This window comes from Leuciscus leuciscus, assembly GCF_965113295.1.
Source record: "Leuciscus leuciscus genome assembly, chromosome: 23".
NCBI lineage: Eukaryota > Metazoa > Chordata > Actinopteri > Cypriniformes > Leuciscidae > Leuciscus > Leuciscus leuciscus.
The window spans coordinates 2,537,611-2,560,495 of NC_138747.1; the positions used below are offsets into that span (position 1 = coordinate 2,537,611).

The 22,885-nt window shown below is 35.1% G+C and overlaps 2 protein-coding genes and 1 long non-coding RNA gene across 5 annotated transcripts in view; 2 read left to right on the top strand and 1 right to left on the bottom strand.

The window, feature by feature from the left end:
* The window catches only part of shroom2b (shroom family member 2b), a 32,775-nt gene extending 32,098 nt beyond the window's left edge, over window positions 1–677 (bottom strand). For 2 of the 3 annotated variants that reach the window (XR_014201939.1, XM_082155760.1), the window contains exon 1: window positions 209–676. Coding sequence is in view for 1 of the 3 variants with exons in the window: in XM_082155760.1 (XP_082011886.1) it covers window positions 209–385 (177 nt within the window). In the remaining 2 variants the exon portion in view is untranslated. Of the gene's footprint in view, window positions 1–208 lie in introns of all 3 variants that reach the window. The other variant, XR_014201938.1, reaches the window with a different exon arrangement.
* Window positions 304–3,303, top strand: LOC309488045. Its single transcript, XR_014201993.1, has 3 exons — window positions 304–433; window positions 2,470–2,720; window positions 2,829–3,303. It is a non-coding gene; the product is annotated as an uncharacterized lncRNA (long non-coding RNA).
* Window positions 3,304–6,622: 3,319 nt separating this feature from the next.
* Window positions 6,623–22,490, top strand: gnb4b (guanine nucleotide binding protein (G protein), beta polypeptide 4b). The gene is made up of 10 exons (XM_082155964.1): window positions 6,623–6,807; window positions 12,025–12,123; window positions 12,271–12,309; window positions 13,379–13,485; window positions 13,760–13,823; window positions 14,886–15,048; window positions 17,288–17,354; window positions 17,685–17,886; window positions 18,828–19,044; window positions 20,175–22,490. Exons 2-10 carry the CDS (start codon window positions 12,067–12,069, stop codon window positions 20,279–20,281), a joined length of 1,023 nt encoding a protein of 340 aa, XP_082012090.1. The 5' UTR covers window positions 6,623–6,807; window positions 12,025–12,066; the 3' UTR covers window positions 20,282–22,490.
* Window positions 22,491–22,885: the final 395 nt, after the last annotated feature.

Below are 22,885 nucleotides of genomic sequence, written 5' to 3' on the forward strand. Positions count from 1 at the left end.
CCAAGTTATGTTTTACACAGAGGCCTTTCTGTCATATTATTTCCCCACAGCATTCACTTGGTCTTGATTCATGATAATAACATCGCTGCTTTTCAAATTTAAGGAATTGATTATCATATGAATGCACAAAAGTACTCCAGGGTATGCGTATCAATATTTTCCTGAAATATCATCATAGGTAGGTGTGTGTGTGTGTGTGTGTGTGTACCTTAGTAATGATGAGCGGCTCGTGATACTCCAGTCCTCCTCTGAGAGTGAAACCCCACGGTGATCCTCCACTCAGCTGTAACTCCATCAGCTCCACATCTTCATCCTCCTCCTTCTCTTCTAGATGATCTCCTGCTGAAACTTCACAGTCTCTGGTGTTCATGACTTCTTCTTCCATGACGCCTCCAGAAGCTCTTCATTCGCCTGTGGGACACAAACTCTCCAGGTAAAGCTGACAGGAGCCGCTGCTTTCCCGCATCTTCTGTAATCTCGGCTTTAAAATGTGTTTTCAGCGACAATAAACACGAGAACTAACAAACACACCCGAGCTCAAGATATCCTGCGTGAGTCCAGCGGCGTGTTTCATGAGTGTAGTTTGAGCTCAAACTGTTGAACATGATCAAACTCCATTAGGATGAGAAGAACAGCGCCACCTGTCGATCATCTGAGGCGAGGCTGTCAAATACATCAACTTCCCTTATTCTGACATCTTCTTTTTTTTATTTATAATTCAATGTACATTCAAACATTCAATATATTCAATATTTATTGAATATATTTTATTTAGGCCTATTTATTTGACTAAAGCTACAAGAACAGATACATATATATATAGGTGCATACAAACAAATACATATAAAGATGCAAATTCTTTTAAATACTTAACATTTATAAAAAAAATTTTTTTTATTTGATCAAACCAGCAAAAAAAAATACAAAAAATAATAATAATACACATATGCATGTAAAAATTCTTTAAAATATTTTTAACATTTTAATATATTTTATTTATTTATTTGACCAAACCTACATCTATAAATACATATATAGGTGCAAATTCTGTTAAATATTTGACATTTATTGAATATATTTTATTGAGGCCTATTTATTTGACCAAACCTACAACAACAGATACATAAATGTATAGGTGCATACATACAAATACATATAAAGATGCAAATTATTTTAAATACTTAACATTTATAAAAAAAAAAAAATTTGTTTGATCAAACCAGCAAAAATAAATAAATAAATAATACACATATGCATGTAAAAATTCTTTAAAATATTTTTAAAATTGTAAAATATTTTATTTATTTATTTGACCAAACCTACAACTATAAATAAATATATAGGTACATATAAATACATAATTAAACAGGTGCAAATTCCATTAAATATTTGACATTTATTGAATGTATTTTATTTGTTTATTTGACCAAACAGAAATGAATAAAATTAAATAAACATTGAAATAAAGTTTCTATAGAACAGAATAGAATAGAGTAGAGTAGTAGAGAAAGTGTTAGTGTTAGTGTTAGTATTCTCAGTTTTATGCTCAAATAAAGGATCATGCTAATCGAAACTCTACTGAGTGATGTCACAGAAGTCCACTGCTCATTTCCAGTTCCCAGGAATGAGGAAATGATTTCGTATGATTGACCAGAACTGAATTCAATCTGTTAATTCTGCTGTAAAATATGTCAAACGGCAGATTCCTCATTTTGAGTTGAGTCACTTTTTTGGGGGTGTTTCCCATGTTATTTATAATCATCATTCAGCTTTTATAATGAGGCGTGTCTAATGTGGAGACGTTCACTTCCACGTCAATGAAGAATCCCAGGCGTTTTAAACTCAAACACCAAAACCATATTGATAGATAATAATGAGTGAATCTGCCATGAATAGTGACTCGTTCATTCACTTGTTAGTCTTTATCGTGTTCTTTACTTCGAATCTTCAGTGCTGTAAACTAACTGCCTAGCTTAGCAACCACCCAGAACACCCTAGCAACTGCCTAGCAACGCCCTAGCAACCACCCAGAACACCCTAGCAACTGCCTAGCAATGCCCTAGCATCCACCCAGAATACCATAGCAACTGCCTAACAACACCATAGCAACCACCCAGAACACCTTAGCAACCACCTAGCAACAGCATCTTGCTAAAAACATGCTAGCAGCATGCTAATCATGCTAGCATCATTCGAACAACATACTAATCATAGTAAATCATGCTAGAATGTGGTAAATCGTAGTAAATCATCTTAGAAACATGGTAAATCATGTTATAATGTGGTAAATCGTGGTAAATCATGCTAAAACGTGGTATATCATGGTATCACAACATGTTATTTTGTGTTAGCATCTGCCCAGTGGTGAGTTATGCCACTGCAAGCACCACTCACATTTTCTTCTCAAATTGTGTTTCAGGTTTATTTGTACAGTGAGTTTTCGTAATGGATCAGTTTGTTCTCCTACAGGATCATCTTTGACTCTACGGTCCAGATGTTAATATCCTGATGGATATATATATTTCAGTCGACGTCATGGAAACACAGATCAAATAATGGAGAAATAGTTGCAGATCCCAGTATAGAAATGATTCTTGTGACCGAACAATTAATGGTCTGAAAGAGACGGACGCTGGCACACATTACACGAGCTTTACTTACAGTAAAGGAAACTCCACCTTTAACTCAAGTACTCAAACATAATTCACTGTACGTCACAGGTAATATATATCTCCATTAGCTACTTTCACTTGATTTGAATCTTCTCATTTTCATAATATAGAGAGAGAATGAAGACTATAGAGACAGACTCACGTGTGTTTTATTAGATCTTCAGGTGACGGTCGCCTCTGAGTGTGTGACTGAAGGTCAGAGGTCACACTGACCGGTAAGACCAGCAAACACTCCTTCATCTGGTGGAAGAACGAGAGGCGTTTGGGATCTGCATCATTCCCACGATGCGCTAAACATAAATAGATAATACACTTTTATCTAATAGAATGTGTTAAATAAGGCTTGCATTAAATCTTCAGAATGACACTGTGAATGTAAAGGACTCAACGCTGGCTGTGACCTTTGACCTGGAGGAGAAAGGAAAGTCAGTTCATCAGGAGGGAGTTCAATACTCTCATGTCCATGTCCAAGATTTCTTTGATCTTATATATCTTATATTTTTAATTATTATTCATATATTGTTGAACATTAACAGAAAGACATTAATAACTGAAAGTTTTACAAACAAGACTGAGCTTACATTCAATCATCACATCACAATATACATACCATTCCCAACAGTAAGTTAAAGACAAAGTTAGAGAGAGAGAGAGAGAGAGAGAGAGAGAGAGAGAGAGAGAAAGGAAAATAGTGGAGTGGGACGTTTTACGAATACAATGCTTTGAGACTTTTCATCCCTCTCAAAGTCTCCAAATATACTAGAAATTCATCCTTAAAAAACAATAATCGTGGAGGATTTTTATCAATTTTTTTTTTACATTTGTGTTGTAAAATTTCCGCAAAAGCAACACATGATTTATTACATAATATACTTTTATATCCTTAATTAACAAACCAAACTTCAGTTTCCCTGATGTTCAGTTCTGTGAGAGCGCAGTGCTGCCCCCTACTGAGCGACTGCAGGATAGAAGACCAGCTTCAGACACCACATATACATATACAACCTGACATATGAAGAAATCATCTGAAATATCTTTCTTTTTTTTATTTATTAAAAAAATCTAAAAGTTTGCATACAGTATGTGTTTTTGTTGAACATCATAATTGATACATCAGGCTTTTATGGCTCATATAGTCGGATATAGTAAGAATATGGAGGAAAGAAATCACCTTAATTTCATTCAGAGGCTCAAACTGAGCAGAAATTAAATGTAATAAAATGTACTTGTAATGTAAATCAATGATTTTTATAACAGTATAGCAGGTACTGACATAAAATGCATATTATAATATCAGTATATATATACATGCATATCATTCTATCTGCCAATAATTTGCTTTAGTAAGATGATTTAAAAGTTTATTTTTTTATGTATTTTTCAAATATATAATGCAATGCAGTTCAATGATGGTTGAGATATGAACAAATAAACCTTCCTCAAAGCCTGGTAATGATATTTGAGACTCACATTTGAACATTATTTTTCCAAAAAAAAAAAAAAAAAAAATATATATATATATATATGCATGGATAATCAAGCAAAGATGAGTTGCTTCAGTCCAGCAAGTATTAATCTTAATTTTTTTACAATTACACTAAAATGCCTTTTATTTGCTAAAAAAAAAACATGTACTATCAATCAGACGTAGAAGGCATGTAACAGATTGTGTGCAACAGGGGTTTCAGCAAAGTTTTGATCATTCAGAGGCCTTAGAAATGTGTGGAATAAAAATATAATACATCTAGGCTTTGGGTTTGACTGATGCTAAAATAAAATTGATTGGTTTGATTATACTGCACATGATGCGTCATATCTTGTTTTGCATGCATTACTTTTTCACTCTCATGTATAGCACTCGTATTTATCTTTCATGTACAGTTAGGCATAATGTAATACTCCTCTCTGTGGAGTCCCTCCTCGCCTGACGTCAGTCGCCATTTGTGACGGTTGCCATGGCAACCACTAGCCTCCCCTAGAGATATATGTAGTGATGAATTCAGCTTTTTGCATTTGCACTGTACATCACATATATCTAATGTATACTCTTACAATGCACCGCTGTCCAAAATGTATTTTGTAGATATTCTCTGGTATTAGTTTGTACAGCTACGATTTTCCACTCAAATGTTTTTCTTTTTTTTGGTATTTCATGGTATAACCACAGTGATATAATTTTTTTTTTTAAATTAATTTACTTAGAATGTTCTTGACTATTTTAGAAGAAAGATTTTCAGTTCCACATTTGGATACGTGCCTGTGTTCGAGACAACAAAAGCAGGGTATCCTCTCCATATTAACACTTCTATTTATAGCCATGCTGCATCTTTTTTTAGAAGGCATGTTACTGATGCTCCTCTGCAGATCCTCAGCCATCATGAGGGACTGCTTTCCCAACGGCTGCCCGAGACACCTATTTTCCTCATACATGTAGTATATATGCCATATATATGTCACTAATATGATTCTGATTTTAATGAGAACAATAACTGAGGAGCTGTGACCCCATCTGGAAGCCTTTTAAAGAGGTTAAAGCCCTGAAAGACCCCATACCATCTCTGACAGAGAACAGATCGCTTTCAACTCACGCCATTGATTCTTCTCCCACTGTTCGCTTTCATTGATGCTATTAAATATTCAACATTTCCAAATGCGAGTGCATTTATCATAAATTTTGAAATAGTGTAATTGAATTGCTCTTAGCATTTAACACAATATACAATAGTCTACACCCCAAAATTATATATGTACAACTAAGCTGATAATGTATACAAAATAAATTTCTATCTGTGCAATACATCTTTGTTTATGTTTTTGTGTGCATGTGCAAAAAATGTGTATATAGTACTTTATTATGGTACATGCTATCTATCTGTCTATCTATCTATCTGTCATTCTATATATCTATCTTTTTTGTGTGCATGTGCAAAAAATGTGTATATAGTATTTTATTATGGTACATGCTATCTATCTGTCTATCTATCTATCTATCTATCTGTCTATCTATCTATCTATCTATCTATCTATCTATCTGTCTATTTATATATCTGTCATTCTATATATCTATCTTTTTTGTGTGCATGTGCAAAAAATTTGTATATAGTATTTTATTATGGTACATGCTATCCATCTGTCTATCTATCTATCTGTCATTCTATATATCTATCTTTTTTGTGTGCATGTGCAAAAAATGTGTATATAGTATTTTATTATGGTACATGCTATCCATCTGTCTATCTATCTATCTGTCTGTCTATCTATCTATCTATCTATCTATCTATCTGTCTATTTATATATCTGTCATTCTATATATCTATCTTTTTTGTGTGCATGTGCAAAAATTGTGTTTATTGCACTTAATTATGGTACATGCTATCTTTGTTTTCATCTATCTATCTATCTATCTATCTATCTATCTATCTATCTATCTATCTATCTATCTATCTATCTATCTATCTATCTATCTATCTATCTATCTATCTATCTATCTATCTATCTATCTAACACAACATACTGTTACAGTGCATTGCACAAAAGTCGCAGAATAATAACAATGTAACTTTAAATCAGACCAACGTGTAAATGTTTCCGAACATTCATACACTAATGTTTAAATGTAACTTTTACTACGACAGAAACAATGTTTCAAGTTTCCCTGCGAGACTCAAACACGTAGCGGATACGTTTCCTGTTTCTCCTACAGGCGCTTTGTTGAGGCAGCGGACGGACCGTACCATTCATCCGTAGGTGAACACAACAGCACCAACACCTACAGTTCCGAGTGTGTTCACACGATAAACACAGAGTTTGGATGTATATTTTAGTTTTATATCTATCTAGGTAATATACATCATGTTTATGCTTTTAAAAAGCGATTTTAGGCTTTTGTAGAAACGCGGTGTCTGTCGGGCCACCCCTCCGTCGAGTCTGTTGCCATGTTCCCGGTTCCCTTATGGGTGTGGTGACGAGATTGCTGGTGAAAATTGACTCTCAGCTCGCGTGAGGGCTGCGTGGCCCTTTAAATGTGTTTAAAATTGAGTTCCAGTTAATTAAGCTGCTTTGAAATTTATCTGTGCGCTTATCAACATGCCAGGGATCTGAAAGGAGCTGAATTTGCCCAAACCAGCCTGATCAGGTGAGGGGAAGAAAAAAAAAAAACAATCGTACGCTGTGTTTCTCTTCTCTCGTCTATTTCCTGCTTGTAAAATGCTCGTAAAAGGACCTGCTGGGTGATTTAAACGCATTGCTGAACTTGTTTCGACTGTTTTAGGGGGTGAATGATGGGTTGAATCTTGACTTCGTATAGCTAATTAGTTAAATTATAATCTGCTGGTTGTTCTGTTTAAAGAAGAAGAAGCAACAGGCCTGATATACACACACAAGAGTTGAGTCTGAACTCCAACCGTTATAATCTGTTAAGTGTTTCCTGGCAGGAGTTAATCATCTTAATGGACAGTGTGGTGTAGTGGTTAAATATCTGTGGTGATGAGTGAAAGATTGCAGGTTCAACCCTCAGCTGGGATGACAGTATTATTGTGTCCTTGATAAAGACACTTCAGGTTACCATAGTAAACATGAGCTGCCCGTTGTTTTTAATAAAAGTCTTCGTTATATGAACGAACGAAGTCATTTTCCTTAGTTGGTTATATCTTCCAGCTTGGTTAAAATGTGAATAAAATTCCCTTATTAAAAATTTAATCTGAAGTATTTTGTGAAGGACGGCGATCACTGAGATTCTTCGAGCACAAGCTGGTAGTTTTACTTTCACTTTACCTTTGCTGAAATCCGTTTTGATCCACCTTAAGGTTTTTTTTTTTTTTTTTGGTCAAATTCAGAGACTTTAAACTCTGCCAGCATGAATACTTTTGATATTTACTGGCTTAATTTGCCGTCTTACTCTATGCATTTATGGGACAGTCATGTGTGTTCTTTAATATTGTAGGTTATTGTGTAATTGTATTATTTTAAGGATTTAGAAATGGCCTAGCAGACATTATTTTGAAACACAATCGTTTCAGATTTCAGTATTTATTAGGTATATGAAGATGTTCACCTGTAAAAAAAGAAAGAAAGAAAAAAATATATAACTATAATTTTTAATAAGGTTATTTTATTCACATTTTATTATATATATATATATAGAGAGAGAGAGAGTTCAGATGCAAAAGCCTCTAAGTGCCATCTGAAATTTTCTTCTAGAATGATCATTTTTATCAAGCTTGTTTATTTAAGTTCAGTAATTTCACTTAAATGACAATTAATAGGTAATTTGCATTGCCATTTAAGTGAAATTACTGAACTTAAATATACAAGCTTGATAAAAATGATCTATCTATCTATCTATCTATCTATCTATCTATCTATCTATCTATCTATATATATATATATATATATATATATATATATATATAATATATATTTGTAATTTTGTGAATATATGGAATTTTCCCCCCTTTTGCTTCCTGGAATTGTTTTTCAGTTGCAGTTTTTCTCTTTATGGGGTTATTAAATAAAAGCACACGGCTTGTCATATTTGTATTACTGTAAAAGGAGGGTGAAGATACTCATGTCCTCTGTCATAGTGTCAGGTATGGGGCTCAGCAGTGTATTTTGTCATCATTAATGGAGCAAAAAACCAGCATGGCATATCTGTGCCCACTGAGAGCGTGCCAAGCTCATCTGACACACATCCTGAAACCTTCCCGAATCCTGACGGGCAGCACCTGGAGTCAGAGTGTTTTAGTGTTATGGTGCACACTTGAATGAAACTTTCATTTGAATTGAATCCATAACAGACAGCACCGTATCGTTTGGTTGGCATCATCATCATCATGTCCGAGATAGGGCTGCACGATTTAGGGGGGGGGGGAAATGTTATTGCAATTTTCCTGATAAAAATGCAGATTTTTTTTGCACAATTTGACATTTTCTTTGATTTTTATACATATTATTTATGTCGAATTATTAACATTTAATTATATAAGTTTTAATTATTTAAGATATTAAACAAAATAAGACATTTTACTGTTGTAATGTTTTATTGTATAATTAAAAAATCTTATTTATGGCTGTCTTAAAATCTTTATATATCAAATGTTGAATCATATTAAAGAACACAATGCCGTACTTCATTCTAAAAATCTATTTATTTAAAGTATAACTTCGCCGATTTTCAACCAGCTTTGTATACAATGTCGGATGTATATGTAAATGAACAATGTTTACTCATTCTCTGTGTTGCCTGGACCGAGAAAATTCACGTTTATTAGTCAGCAAAAGTCTTTTGACAGCTCCAGGGCTTTTGTAATACAGCATTTCTGTATCACAGACCGTCAGATCGGCAGAGGGTTATTAACAGAACATTGTAAGGGTTGGTTTATCACTGAAAACTGGACTCTTTAAACATCATTATGGTACAAATGTAAGACTATGGCAGCAGCTTTCTTACCTGTACACGACACGTTTTGCACGTTTTTCTTTCCGTTTTATCCCCTCCGTTTGGCCTAAAAGACTTTACGTTGAAATGTGGACGACACACTGAGGTTTGGCGGCATTCTTTCCATATTTACCTTTTTTTTGCAGCCTTTTATCCGCTGCCTACGACGCGCTGGATCCTTCACTGGAAACCGAAAGTAACTCACTCCCAACTCTCTAAACATCTACTCTTTGAATTCTTGCACTCGGGAACAATACAAGTCGATGGATACCATTATGGCAAAAAGTTTGCTAAGAAGTATTTCCTACTAAAGCAAGGTGGTATTTGACTCTGGTTAAGTGTATTCATAGCAGACTGGCGGGAGTGGCCTTGGACATGCACAGTGCATTATGGGTGTTAAAGTTTTCCTACCTATTTTGAAAAAGGGAAGACGACAGCCTCTTTTCTCTGTGTTTTCTCTAGTCAGGATTTATTTTTTAAAACCTTGTTTCTAATGCATATGCCAAGTTTAATTGAAAGCCCATTTTGCCAGGGATGAAGTACCCCTTTAATCATATCACTAGGTGCGTTTCCATTACAGATTTTCCATTACAGTATTCGGTCCAAACACACCGCGTCATCTACGTCAGGTGACCTGTAAATGCGCAAAAACTGTTTCCACTGCAGTTTTGCAAAAAATGTATTTTTCAAATTGCTTGAAAAACCCCTCAAGCGAGCGTAAAAACTTTTTTGCGATAAATGGGAGTTTTCGCGAAATTGACGTGTTTCCATTGGGCGTATTTTCAATTTGCGCAATTTGAAGGGTAATGGAAACGCGGCTACAGACTTTGCAACTTGATAATCTCACTAAGCCATATCGAGATTTAGTTTTATTTCGATTATTTGCGCTGCCCGAGTCTGAGGGAGAGCGACGTGGATTATGGGAAGGTTGAGGCTATAGTTTCCGCATGACGTCATCTTTACACTGATGTGAGATTGAATCCATAGGGTCTTAAATCACTCCAACCAAAGGCCGACACACAGTCCCAGCTGTGTCTTACACACGACCAAAGATAAACTAATGCCAGACTCAGGATCTGATCACTTTTAAAATCATGCATGCAGCATTAAAGGTCAAAACCAAAATTATAAACATTGTTTGAAGACAGAACTATTTAAAAAATGTCTTTATCGTTGTAGACCTTAGTATTATGAATAAGTTGGGTGTTGCTGTCTGGTAGTGGTTGGGCAGTATGACCTAATGGTATGAGTAATATCAGTGTATATATAATTGATTGAGGAGATTCCCCCTTCTATGTAAAGCGCTTTGAGTGCAGAGAAAAGCGCTATATAAATGTAATGAATTATTATTATTATTATTATATCATAATTAGTTATTATTTATTTATTGGAAATTCAATGGAATAAAAAAAATCCTAGTTTTTAATAACCATGTGGTAAATGCCAATCTTTGTAACACTTTATAATAAGGTTTAATTTGTTAACTTGGTAACAATGACATTACTTTTACAGCATTTATTAATCTTAAAGACCCCCTGTGGTGCAAATCAAGCTTATAATGTTTATATGTCTAGTATGTGGTGTTTTTAATGTGCTTTAAGACAAACCATGTGTAAATTCATCAGTCCAACACCATTGCCGAGTATTTTCTCCTCAAAACTGCAGTGAAAAAAAAGATTAGGTTAAAATTAGGTGCTTTATCTCATTTGATTTTGTTTTGAACTTGATGGACGCAAAGTCACATTATTTGTTTATAATCATAAAAAAATGAACTAGCCTTCAGTTTAGGGTTGTGCCAGATGACAGTGTGAGAGATGCTGGACTAGTAACCAAACCATGTGCTGTTAACGCACAGACGCTGTTTGAGTTTGTAGTAGATCTTCTAACTCTTAACACGTTTGTATGGAATCAAAGGTGAGGGAGACGTTGAGACGCGGTCGCTTGATTTGACGGAAAGGTCAGTGAACATATGGGTGGCATTTGGCGGGGTTTTGAAGACCCTCTGAGCTCACCGTCATTTCCCACTGCTCTCAGATCAGTTTGTGCGTTTAATTAAAGTTGCTGAAATGGATTTGCTCAAAGGAAAGCTGGTCCTTTGACCATTTGTAATTGCATTTTAAAGGGGTGGTTGATTTATGATTTCACTTTTCTAACTTTAGTTAGTGTGTAATGTTGCTGTTTGATCATAAACAACATCTGCAAAGTTACAACGCTCAAAGTTCAAAGTAAAGGGAGATATTTGCTTTTAAAGAAATAATTTTTTTAAGGACTACAACAAACGGCTGGTAGAGACTACACCACATTCCTCACGGGTTAGTGACATCACCAACCCTAGAATTTACATAAACCCCGCCCCCTGAACACGATTTGTAGATTATCAAGACAGAATATGCTAATCAATGACTAGAAGATAATAACTACACATCAGCAACATAAATTCACCAACTAACCATTCAGAAATGTCCTGTTGCTTCTACATGTTGTCACTTCTTCTAGAGTCTCTCCATCATTGTCTGACTCCGGTTTGAACATAAAAGGCTAAAAGTTTTTTACATTTTCAGTGCGTGTCTGTGAGGTAAAATGACACGAGCTGTTGAAGCTCCGCCCCCTGTGCCGGGAGCAGCAGCTCATTTGCATTTAAAGGAACAGACACAAAAACGGTGCATTTTTGCTCACCCTCAAAAAGTGACATAACATGCTATATAAAAATATCTGTGGGGTATTTAGAGCTAAAACGTCACACACACACTCTGAGGACATCAGAGACTTATTTTACATCTTGTGAAAAGGGCATTATACCACCTCTTTAAGTGATTCATGACCGCATGCATCACTAGTGCAATGTTTGATTGACCGACGAGCCCATGCAATGCAAGAATGATGTAATAATACTGTAAAATTGCACATTTCTTGCAGGTCCAGCACGTTGTCGTCTCGGGTGTAGGTCAAACAGGAACAATGAGTGAGTTGGAACAGTTGCGTCAGGAAGCGGAACAGCTTCGCAACCAGATCCGGGTAAGAGGAATTGTTCATCAAGTGCTTGTGTTTGGACTGAGGCAACAAAAGGAAACGTTCATATGAGAGGACTCGCATGCAAACAATATATTTCCTTTGCCGAGTGTTTGATTGGGAAGTTTTGTGTCATGAATTGTTGTTTTGCAGGATGCTAGAAAAGCCTGCAGTGACTCCACACTTTCGCAGGTACGAAACAAATCATTGATTCGTTGATATCAACAAGGTCATCTACAAACTGCTGTGGCGATGCACACTATCTGTCAAAAGTTTAGAATAATTAATATTGCAATACATTTTTTACACTATCTGTCAAAAGTAGATAAAAAAAAAGATTTCATTAATGCTTTTGATAGAAGCCTCTTAAACTCATTATTTTGATCAAATACAGTAAAAACTGAAATATTACAGTTTAAATTTAGTGTTCTACGTGAATGTATTAAAATTTAATTTATTCCTGTGATCAAAGCTGAATTTTCAGCATAATTTCAAGTCTTCAGTGTCACATGATCCTTCAGAAATCATTCTAATATGATGATTTGCATCAGTTATTATTGGTTTTCTATTATTAATAATGGTTCTGATTATCATCATTTGAAAACATATTTTACTGCTTAATATTTTTGTGGAAACAATATTTTTTTAGCATTCTTTGATGAATAGAAAGTTCAAAAGAACAGCATTTAATAGAAAACTTGTGTAACATCATAAATGTCTTTACTGTCACTTTTGATACATTTTATGCGTCCTTCCTTAATCAATAAAAGTATTCATTTCTTTTTCTTTTACTTGCCCCAAACATTTGAATAGTAGTGAATCATAGTTTACAAAAATATGACGTAACACAACTGTTATCAACATTGATAATAATAAGAAATGTTTCTTGATTAGCACATTAGAATGATTTCTGAAGGATCATGTGACACTGAAGACTGAGATGATAAATTCAGCTTTGATCACAGGAATAAATTATATTTTGCAATATTATCAACAGTTATTTTAAATGTAATAATATTTCACATTATTATTATTATTTTTTTTACTGTATTTTGATCAAATAAATGCATCATTGGTGAGCAGAAGAAACTTTAAAACCAAAAATCAGCAGCAGTTTGTTGCATTGTGTAAATACTCTGTAAATGAGTATTGAAATGCTATATAAGATGATGCTGTAAGATCTCTGATGTGCCATTGCCTCATGGGAGCTGATGATGTCGTGTGATCTTTAATCTCTTGCTGTTTTGGGCTCATATGGCAGATGACAGCGAGCCTGGACTCAGTGGGGCGGATCCAGATGAGAACGAGACGCACACTCAGAGGTCATCTCGCCAAAATCTACGCCATGCACTGGGGCAGCGACTCCAGGTGTGTGTTTGATTGACAGATACGTTCTCAGAGGATCACGATTGGTTTTATACACACAAAATGCTGCTTTACACACTCTGGGCCTCCTTTCAACTGTGTGATTAATATTACATGAAGAAGCGCTTGGGACCCTGGTGTTCGTTTTCCATGGAGCTGTAATAAGGCCTTTCCCACCATGTTACTCAAATCCCATCTGTGCCCCATATTAATTACATTTCATTATGGATATGCTGCAGTGTGGATGAATATAATTTCTTTTGGCTTTTTTTTTTAGGTTACTTGTCAGTGCCTCCCAAGATGGCAAACTGATCATATGGGATGGTTATACGACAAACAAGGTAATGAGATACTAAAGCCATGTACACTGAATAAAAAAAAAATAATAATACATAAATATAAATACATTGATTTATACCAACAAAACAGCTTTTTATGTTAAATCTGCTTTTCTAAGTTAACAATAGCTATGTTAGTTAACATCCACCTATTTTTCTGTCGCATTTTGGGATATCGCATAAAAACTGCTGGAGGGAAACGCCAAGATGTACATAAATTAAAAAAATTTGCATAACTTTATCCAATAAGACTTTAACTTTTTTATCCAATAAGAAAACATGCGTATAAACTACAATGGAAACACGTTTACCGAATATGCCTGAGCAAAGTCATGTTTCAGTATAATTGTCTTACATGACTAACACGTGCACTTAAAAAAAACTTTATGCAATAAGACTTTTTAACTTTTTTTTTTATCGGCTTTTTTAAAAATGTTTGACTCTATTTGTAGCTCTAATATTTACTGAGATTTTAAGTTAATATTTCAATATTTTAACAACATATTTGCGGTTCTGTGATGATTAATGTTAACATGACATGCAGGTGCACAAATTAAATATTTCAAGTGTTTTATTTTGATTTGTTTTTTATTTTAATATTTACATATTATTTTATATAATTAAGTTGTTTTTGTTTGTTTGTTTTGAAATAAGTCTCTTTTGCTCACCAAGACTGCATTTAATCAATCCGCTGAAAATTCAGCTTTTCCATCACAGGAATGAATTACATTTTTAAAATATATAAAAAAAGGAACCTGTAGTGTATTATATGCAAATTTGACTTTTTTTATAGTTTAATTTATTGCGTTTCATCTGCGCGCTCTGAGACGCAAGTAATTCATTATATAAGAAAATTATTATATACAGTGGTTAATTTTTTGCACCAGTTTATCAGGAAGTTATGATTTTGTTCTCTTTGACTTAAAGGATTGAAACGCTGCTTTATTCGCAAATATTTTATGCAATATTCTTATTTTGCGCACAAATTAAATTCGTAACTTTTGATGAGGATTATCAGTTTTTTCTTATTGTATTACTGAAGGCTGTTGTATGTTTGTAACTCAGATGCACGCCATTCCCCTGCGCTCATCCTGGGTCATGACCTGTGCGTACGCCCCGTCCGGGAACTACGTGGCCTGTGGAGGCCTGGATAACATCTGCTCCACCTACAGCCTTAAGACCCGCGAGGGCAACGTCAGGGTGAACCGAGAACTGGCCGGACACACAGGTAGAGTCGCCTTTATTCATCTCCTCTCTTCTAAAACGGGGATTAACAAGCTTTTTTTGTCAGCCGAACCCCTTTGACCTAAAATATGCACTAGGGCTGTCAACATTTACACATTAACGTATGTGATTAATTCAAAATTCTTAAATCTGCGAACTGCGTTTCTCGGCTGGATAAAGCAAACCAGCGTCTCGCTAGTAAAGTTTTGATGGACGCGGATTGTAATCCAGGTAAAGACGACTGTGGTGACGTACAGGAGTGAGCACGCGTGAGTCAAGTCAAGTTTATTTGTATAGCGCTTTTCACAATACAGATTGTATCAAAGCAGCTTCACAGTATTAAATTAAAATAATACAACAAAGTTTGTTTCAAGAGGAATTTATTGATTGATAAAATTAGATTAAATATCCCCAAAATATCCCCAACTGAGCAAGCCAAAGGCAACAGTGGCAAGGAACCGAAAAACTTCATCAAGTGACCTAATGGTGTCCTAAAACTCCATCAGGTGACCTAATGGAGAAAAAAAACCTTGGGAGAACCCAGGCTCAGTCGGGGGCCAGTTCTCCTCTGGCATTTATGAGCTAGAGGCCGGATTGTAGTTTGATCTGTAGGATTATATGAATGCCTGGCTGAAGAGATGCGACTTTAATCTAGTTTTAAACTGGGAGAGCGAGTCTGAGCAACGAACAGTATCAGGAAGACTATTCCAGAGTTTTGGAGCCAAATGTGAAAATGCTCTCCCTCCTTTGGTGGTTCTGGATATCCTAGGTATGACCAAAAGCCTTGAATTTAGTGATCTTAAAGAGCGCGATGGATTATAGGGCGATAGAAGATCCGTTAAATAGACTGGAGCTAAGCCGTTTAGGGCTTTATAAGTCAGTAGCAATACCTTATAATTAATACGGAACTTTATAGGTAACCAATGCAGTGATGATAAAATTGGTGTTATATGATCATATTTTCTTGATCTCGTAAGAACTCTAGCGGCGGCATTTTGGACTAACTGTAGCTTGTTTATTGAGGATGCAGGACAACCAGCTAATAAAGCATTACAGTAATCCAGTCTCGAATGCATGAACTAACTTTTCTGCATCAGAAACTGATAGCATATTACGTAGCTTAGCAATGTTTCTAAGGTGGAAAAAGGCTGTTTTTGTAACATATGAAATATGATTTTCAAAAGACAGGTTGCAATCGAGTATAACACCCAGTCGAGTGAGTCTGTTATTATTGGTGCGCAACCAAACCGTGTTATATTTATGCACAGACACATTTCAGCGTTGTTTCCACACACAATCAGGATCATGTTTTTATCTGTCCTGTGTATGTTGTTGTGTTTAGTAATTCTGAATAGATCCGTGTACTGTATTTTTAATATATACATGCACAGTCAGGTCTAGGCTATGGTCCTGCTCAGTATTGCAACTTGGCATGTCTAAAATGTAAATAAGCTCTGAAACACACTGTGGATTCTGAAAAGTTATTTTTTCTTGTGTGCACAAGTTTATGAATGATATGGGCTCTTTATATCATTTGGTTATTTGGTGTCCTGTTTGAGTCTCCAAGTGTTTGTTGGAAAGATCTAAATTTACCTTGAAAAAAGCCTGCAGAAAATACAGTTTTGTGAGAATCATCCTTCAATCTGATAAACAAGATAAATCATGTATGATTCATTTCAAGATAGATATGCAATTAATCACGATTAATCGCACAAAAAGGGTGCGATTTTAAAAATGTTTTAATCTATTATTAGCTCTAATATTTACTGAGATTTAAACAACATATTTGCATGTTTGCGGTTCTGTGATGATTAATGTTAACATGACATGTACACAAATATTTAAAGTGTTTTATTTTTTTATTTTAATATTTACATATTATTTGCTATAATTAAGTTGTTTTTGTTTGTTTGTTTTGAAATAAGTCTCTTTTGCTCACCAAGACTGCATTTATTCGATCCGCTGGAAATTCTGCTTTTCCATCACAGGAATGAATTACATTTTAAAATATATTAAAATAGGAAACCTGTAGTGTATAATATGCAAATTTGACACTTTTTAAAATTTATTATTATATATAGTTTAATTGACACATGAATAATTATTAGCTTAGCTAACTCACAAACCTGTTTGGGAAACTCTGCTCTTCTTCAACTCTTCCTGTATGCCATTTTATACAATGCATAATTAATGAATGCAATACATAATTAATTATTATATTTTTTTTATGAACAACCCTGTAGGTTATCTGTCTTGCTGTCGTTTTCTTGATGACAATCAGATCATCACCAGCTCTGGCGACACCACATGGTGAGTTCATGTGCCATACACCATACAATAACTCAATAAGTGCCATAATGGCAATAAGTAAGAATTATTTTTCCTATTTCATTTTGGAGTTTGGCAGAATTCTTTCTTTTTTTAAGCAACTTGATAGCATTAAAGGTGTACATTTTATTAGCTCATGCATTCCCTGAAAATCAAACCTATGACTTAGTCATTGCTAGCGCCATGCTGTTTTAGCTACATTGTATACTGAAAAAAAAAAAAAGTTTTGTTCCATGTTGCTTTATATTAAAAGTGTTTGGTTTTAATGAAAAAAATAATAATTTTCAACTTTTCTTCTGTGTCTTGTTGCAGTGCATTGTGGGACATTGAGACGGGCCAACAAACCACCAGTTTCACAGGACACACGGGTGATGTCATGAGTCTGTCGGTCAGTCCCGACTCAAAGACGTTCGTGTCAGGGGCCTGTGACGCCTCTGCCAAACTATGGGACATCAGAGACGGGATGTGCAGGCAGTCTTTCACCGGCCACGTCTCGGATATAAACGCCGTCTGTGTGAGTGTTTAGACCTACCTTTAAAATCATGCTTGCTGTTTGGTTCAATTATTAAAATATAAACTACTAGTCAAAAGTTTGGAATAATTAAAGGGGTGATGAACTGAGAAATCAAATATTTTCCTTGAGCTTTTGACATATAAGAATATCTTGAACACTTGAATATTTCAGAACTGAAAACGTCCTTGTTAGTCCAATAAAAGCTTTTATTGACACCAGTCACAGCGAATGACAGGTTTTTCAAAGTGAGGATCTATGAGGTCAAAGGGTATCAAACCCTGCCTCCGCAGAAGAAGATCAACGCCTACTTCAACACTTCCTGTTTAGCCCCGCCCACTGATTCACGCATTACATGAAACTCATTATAATATGCAAAGCTGTTATCCAATCATAGGAGTGGGCGTTTACTTCCAAGTCTTCAACGCGGCATGCCCATAAAAGCGTTTCAGGATCTAAGCTCAAAACCAGGGTAGAAAATAGCCTATTACTTATTAATTTAGATGTTTTTGAATGTAAAAACCAAGCGAACGTCATAAGTTGACCTCAGACAACAATATAAAAAAAAAAAGGAAAAAAGCCAGTTCGTGACTCCTTTAGGATTTTGTTTTTGAAAGAACCAAGGCAGCATTTATTTGATCAAAAATACAGTATTTATACAGTATAATAATCAGAAATGTTTCTTGAGCAGCAAATCATCATATTAGAATGATTTCTGAAAGATCATTCAGGATCAGTAATATTTCATTATATTATTATTTTGATCTAATATTTGCAGTCTTAGTGAGCATTAGAGACAAAAGCATTCATAAATCTTAATTATACCAAACTTCTATACTACTAACCAATACTACTGGGTGGTTTATATTATGTTCTGGAAGCTTCTCTTGTGTGACACCGCATGAGTAGATGAATTTGAGTGTTTGTTTTGTTTATTCCTGCAGTTCTTTCCGAACGGAAATGCCTTCACAACAGGTTCCGATGACGCCACCTGCAGGCTGTTCGACCTGCGCGCGGATCAGGAGCTGATGATGTATTCTCACGACAACATCATCTGCGGCATCACATCCGTGGCCTTCTCCAAGAGCGGACGCCTCCTGCTGGCCGGTTACGACGACTTCAACTGCAACGTCTGGGACACTTTAAAAGGCGAACGTGCAGGTGAGAGCAAATGCCCTTCAGAGTTTTTATACATATTTAATAGGGCTGGGTAAAAAAAACAAAAAAACATTTGATTTCTCGATTTTAATCGATTCTCATTTTTACGAAACGATATCGATTCTTAAAGGGTTAGTTCACCCAAAAATGAAAATTCTGTCAGTAATTACTCTCCCTCATGTTGTTCCAACCCAGTAAGACCTTCGTTCATCTTCGGAACACAAATTAAGATATTTTTTTATTAAATCTGAGAGCTGTCTCACTCCTCCATAGGCTTCTAAGACATAACTTGCTGGCCCAGAAAATGCATTAAAGACATCGTTAATATAGTCCAAGTGACTCCAGTGGCTCAATCTTAAGTTTATAAAGCGACGAGAATACTTTTTGTGCGCAAAAACAAACAAAAATTACGACTTTATTCCACTATTCATTTCCTTCTCTCTGAGCCTCGAGTTATTTCACGTAGAATAACTGCGTAGCGCGTCTGTGTTACAAGTCACACGTAGGCTCACTATTGGCCGACGCAGGTCATGTGTGTGATGTATAACACAGAAGCGCTGCGCAGTTATTCCACGTGAAATAACTCGAGGCTCAGAGAGAAGGAAATGAATAGTGGAATAAAGTCGTAATTTTTGTTTGTTTTTGCGCACAAAAAGTATTCTCGTCGCTTTATAAACTTAAGATTGAGCCACTGGAGTCACTTGGACTATATTAACGATGTCTTTAATGCATTTTCTGGGCCAGCAAGTTATGTCTTAGAAGCCTATGGAGGAGTGAGACAGCTCTCAGATTTAATCAAAAAAATCTTAATTTGTGTTCCGAAGATGAACGAAGGTCTTACTGGGTTGGAACAACATGAGGGAGAGTAATTACTGATAGAATTTTCATTTTTGGGTGAACTAACCCTTTAAATCCCAAGAATCGATCCGATCCGATCCAATCCAATAAATCGCAATAATCTTTGTGATTTGTTACTATTGATATGAAACAAAGTCTCAGATTTCAAATTACGTTTACGAAATTCAAAAACATAAATACCGTTTTATTTATTTATTTATTATTTATCTTAACTTGAACCGTTGACACCCCTAATGGATTTGCACTATAATAATCTGCACCGCTCCCTCTGTCAGGTGTCCTGGCCGGTCACGACAACCGGGTGAGCTGTTTAGGAGTAAATGATGATGGAATGGCTGTGGCCACGGGATCATGGGACAGTTTCCTTCGGATCTGGAACTAAGAGCGGTATTAAAAAAAAAAAAATTTCTCCAGGTCCAGTTTCCTTCCGTCCCATTTCTACGTCTTTCCACAGCAAGTCCTCTGCATTCCAGTTATTACACATGATTTTCAGTATGTAGTTCAATCCCGTGGGAAAGCCAATCGGCCACAGGAATCATAATAAGAGATTATTAAAGTGTCATTGTGTAATATGTAAATATACATGTATATGAATATAGATATGGTATATATGTACAGCATTATGTGTATGTATATACCATATAGTATATACATACATAGTGTTCATGTATATATTTTTCTAGTTGATCATTGGCCCATGACATTTTTATTAATCTTTCTCTTTTTTTTTTGTTTTGTTTTGTATTTTACTTTGTTTTGTGTACATAGAAAACAACGCTAAACTAGTCGGAACGTTGCGTACTGCAGTCTGTATTACAAAAAGTTCGTGAATTTATGGAGGTTTTCATGCATTGGACAACAAAAGCGTAAAACATGCATATGACCTCTGAACTTATTTTTTTTTTTACACGCCACTAAATCAATCATTTATTGGTGTTTGGAACGAAGGCACTGAATTTTCTCAGCCTTGAGATTGAATGTTTAATTCGAAGCATTACGACACCTTGTTTTTAGGAGTCTTGCTTTTGATTGATAATGAAATTTATAATGTCTCTGCCCTTGAACTTTAGCCTTAAAATACTAGTGATCACAACAGAACTAATCCTAGTATATCAATTCTTCTTTTTTTTTTTTTTGGTGCTTACAAAGGAAATCTGTGCTTTGAATTAATTCATAACACTTGCTTTTTTTTGGGGGGGGGGGATTAGAAATGGCCACAAACCCTTCTCTTAAATTTTTTAACGTTGCAGTGTTACAAAGATGGAGCATATTGAAAGAAGTATATATAATATTTTTGTGTGCGTCATAGTTGATTAGGAGTCATTTGAATGCTGAGACTGTTTTTCCTTCAAAGTTTTTTTGCAATCTCTCAGTTTTAGCATGTAAATGTGTGCAAACAGGTGGAAATGAAGAACACTACCTGGTCAGGATGATTTAACTGCTCACTCACTCACTATATTTGGCTTCTTTTTTTTTTTTCTGTGGATAAAAAAAAATTATTGTAGATCAGAGCAATGAAGCTGTTCGCCATATTTATAAGTGCCATCGGTTCTGACAGTACGTCTCTCTGTGTTTGTTGTGGTTGCCGGATCGAGGCTGTTTGAGATGCGTGTCAGTAACCAGCTTGATATTCTTTCACCTTAACAAGCCTGATTTAAAAATGATATCTGTGCCATTGTTAATGCTCTTAACACCTCATATAACTGTGAATAGAATTTAAAATCTTTCTCTTCACCTTTTTTGTATAAAAGGGAATTGGAAAGTGGCTTGAAATTATGTTGAGGTATTAAAGTGTATTTACAGTATGAAAATGCTTTTTATTTAGCATAAATAAAACCATTTCACCGTTCAAGACACCGTAAAATAGTTAATTTAGGGTTTAAATTGTTTTGTTTTTTTGTTGCTGAGTTTTAAGATGATTAACTGTGAAAAGGGATGTCTTTAATAGCAATGTCTCATTTAGAAGTCACTTTGAATTCTACAATTTAAACAGGAAATGTGTCGGCTGGTATTATTTGTATTGGTTAGAATTTAAGTCAGATTTCTATTGTTGGTAATGTAGAGGTTGAAAGATTGCCAATCAGTGATTCTTTTTGTGGTTGTTTTATTATGATCATGTTGAAGATTTGAGTGGTTGGTTCCGGATCAGATGAAATGGACAGTTTTAACATCTAACTGTCTTTATCCTTGGCTTATATAGTCATGTAGCCTTTTGGGCTTTAATGAAAAACATTGATGACTTTTTCAAACGAGTTTAGTTTTTATTTCGCATTATTTCCAAACATGCCAAACCACTCAAACTCCGCAACAAAAGAGTATTTTACATGTTAGAACCCCAATGCTTTAAGTATTCATAATATACTTTTGGCTCATTTGTATCCTACATTACCTTCTTCTTTGAGCCAATAAAGCCAGGACTGTGGTGCCTGGTATAGACTTTCACAGTGCCATATTTTCAAATAATCAATTTTAATAACATTTTGCTCCTCAATTCTTTTTTTTTTCTTTTTTTTTTTGGTATTTGTAAAGTAACATGGTGATAAAGCTGCCATACACTGATATTGTAACCAATAAAAAGACTTTTAACCATATGTTTCTTTTTGATTGTCTCTATTTGCAAATTTTAAATGTGGATATTTGGGCTATACTATAGCCTATTTCTTGGTAAAGTCAAGATATGACCTCTTTCAACTGAAAACAAATAAAAAAATGATCAAAACATTTTCAAAGTTTCCTCATAAACATAATTAAAGATATTGTGAGCGACGGAGAAAATTAGGGACGGATTCATTTGCCTGATTCATATGATCCAACAATTTCTTTTGTCTTATTTGCAAGTATCCAACAAATTAAAATTGTTTCCATTATTATATGTTAATATGTCATAAACCACGATTATTTGTCTTGAAAACTTACCTCAGAAATTCGCGCCATTTCCTCTCAGAATTCCGGCGCACGCGCTGATCTGAAAAAGCGCGCGATTTTC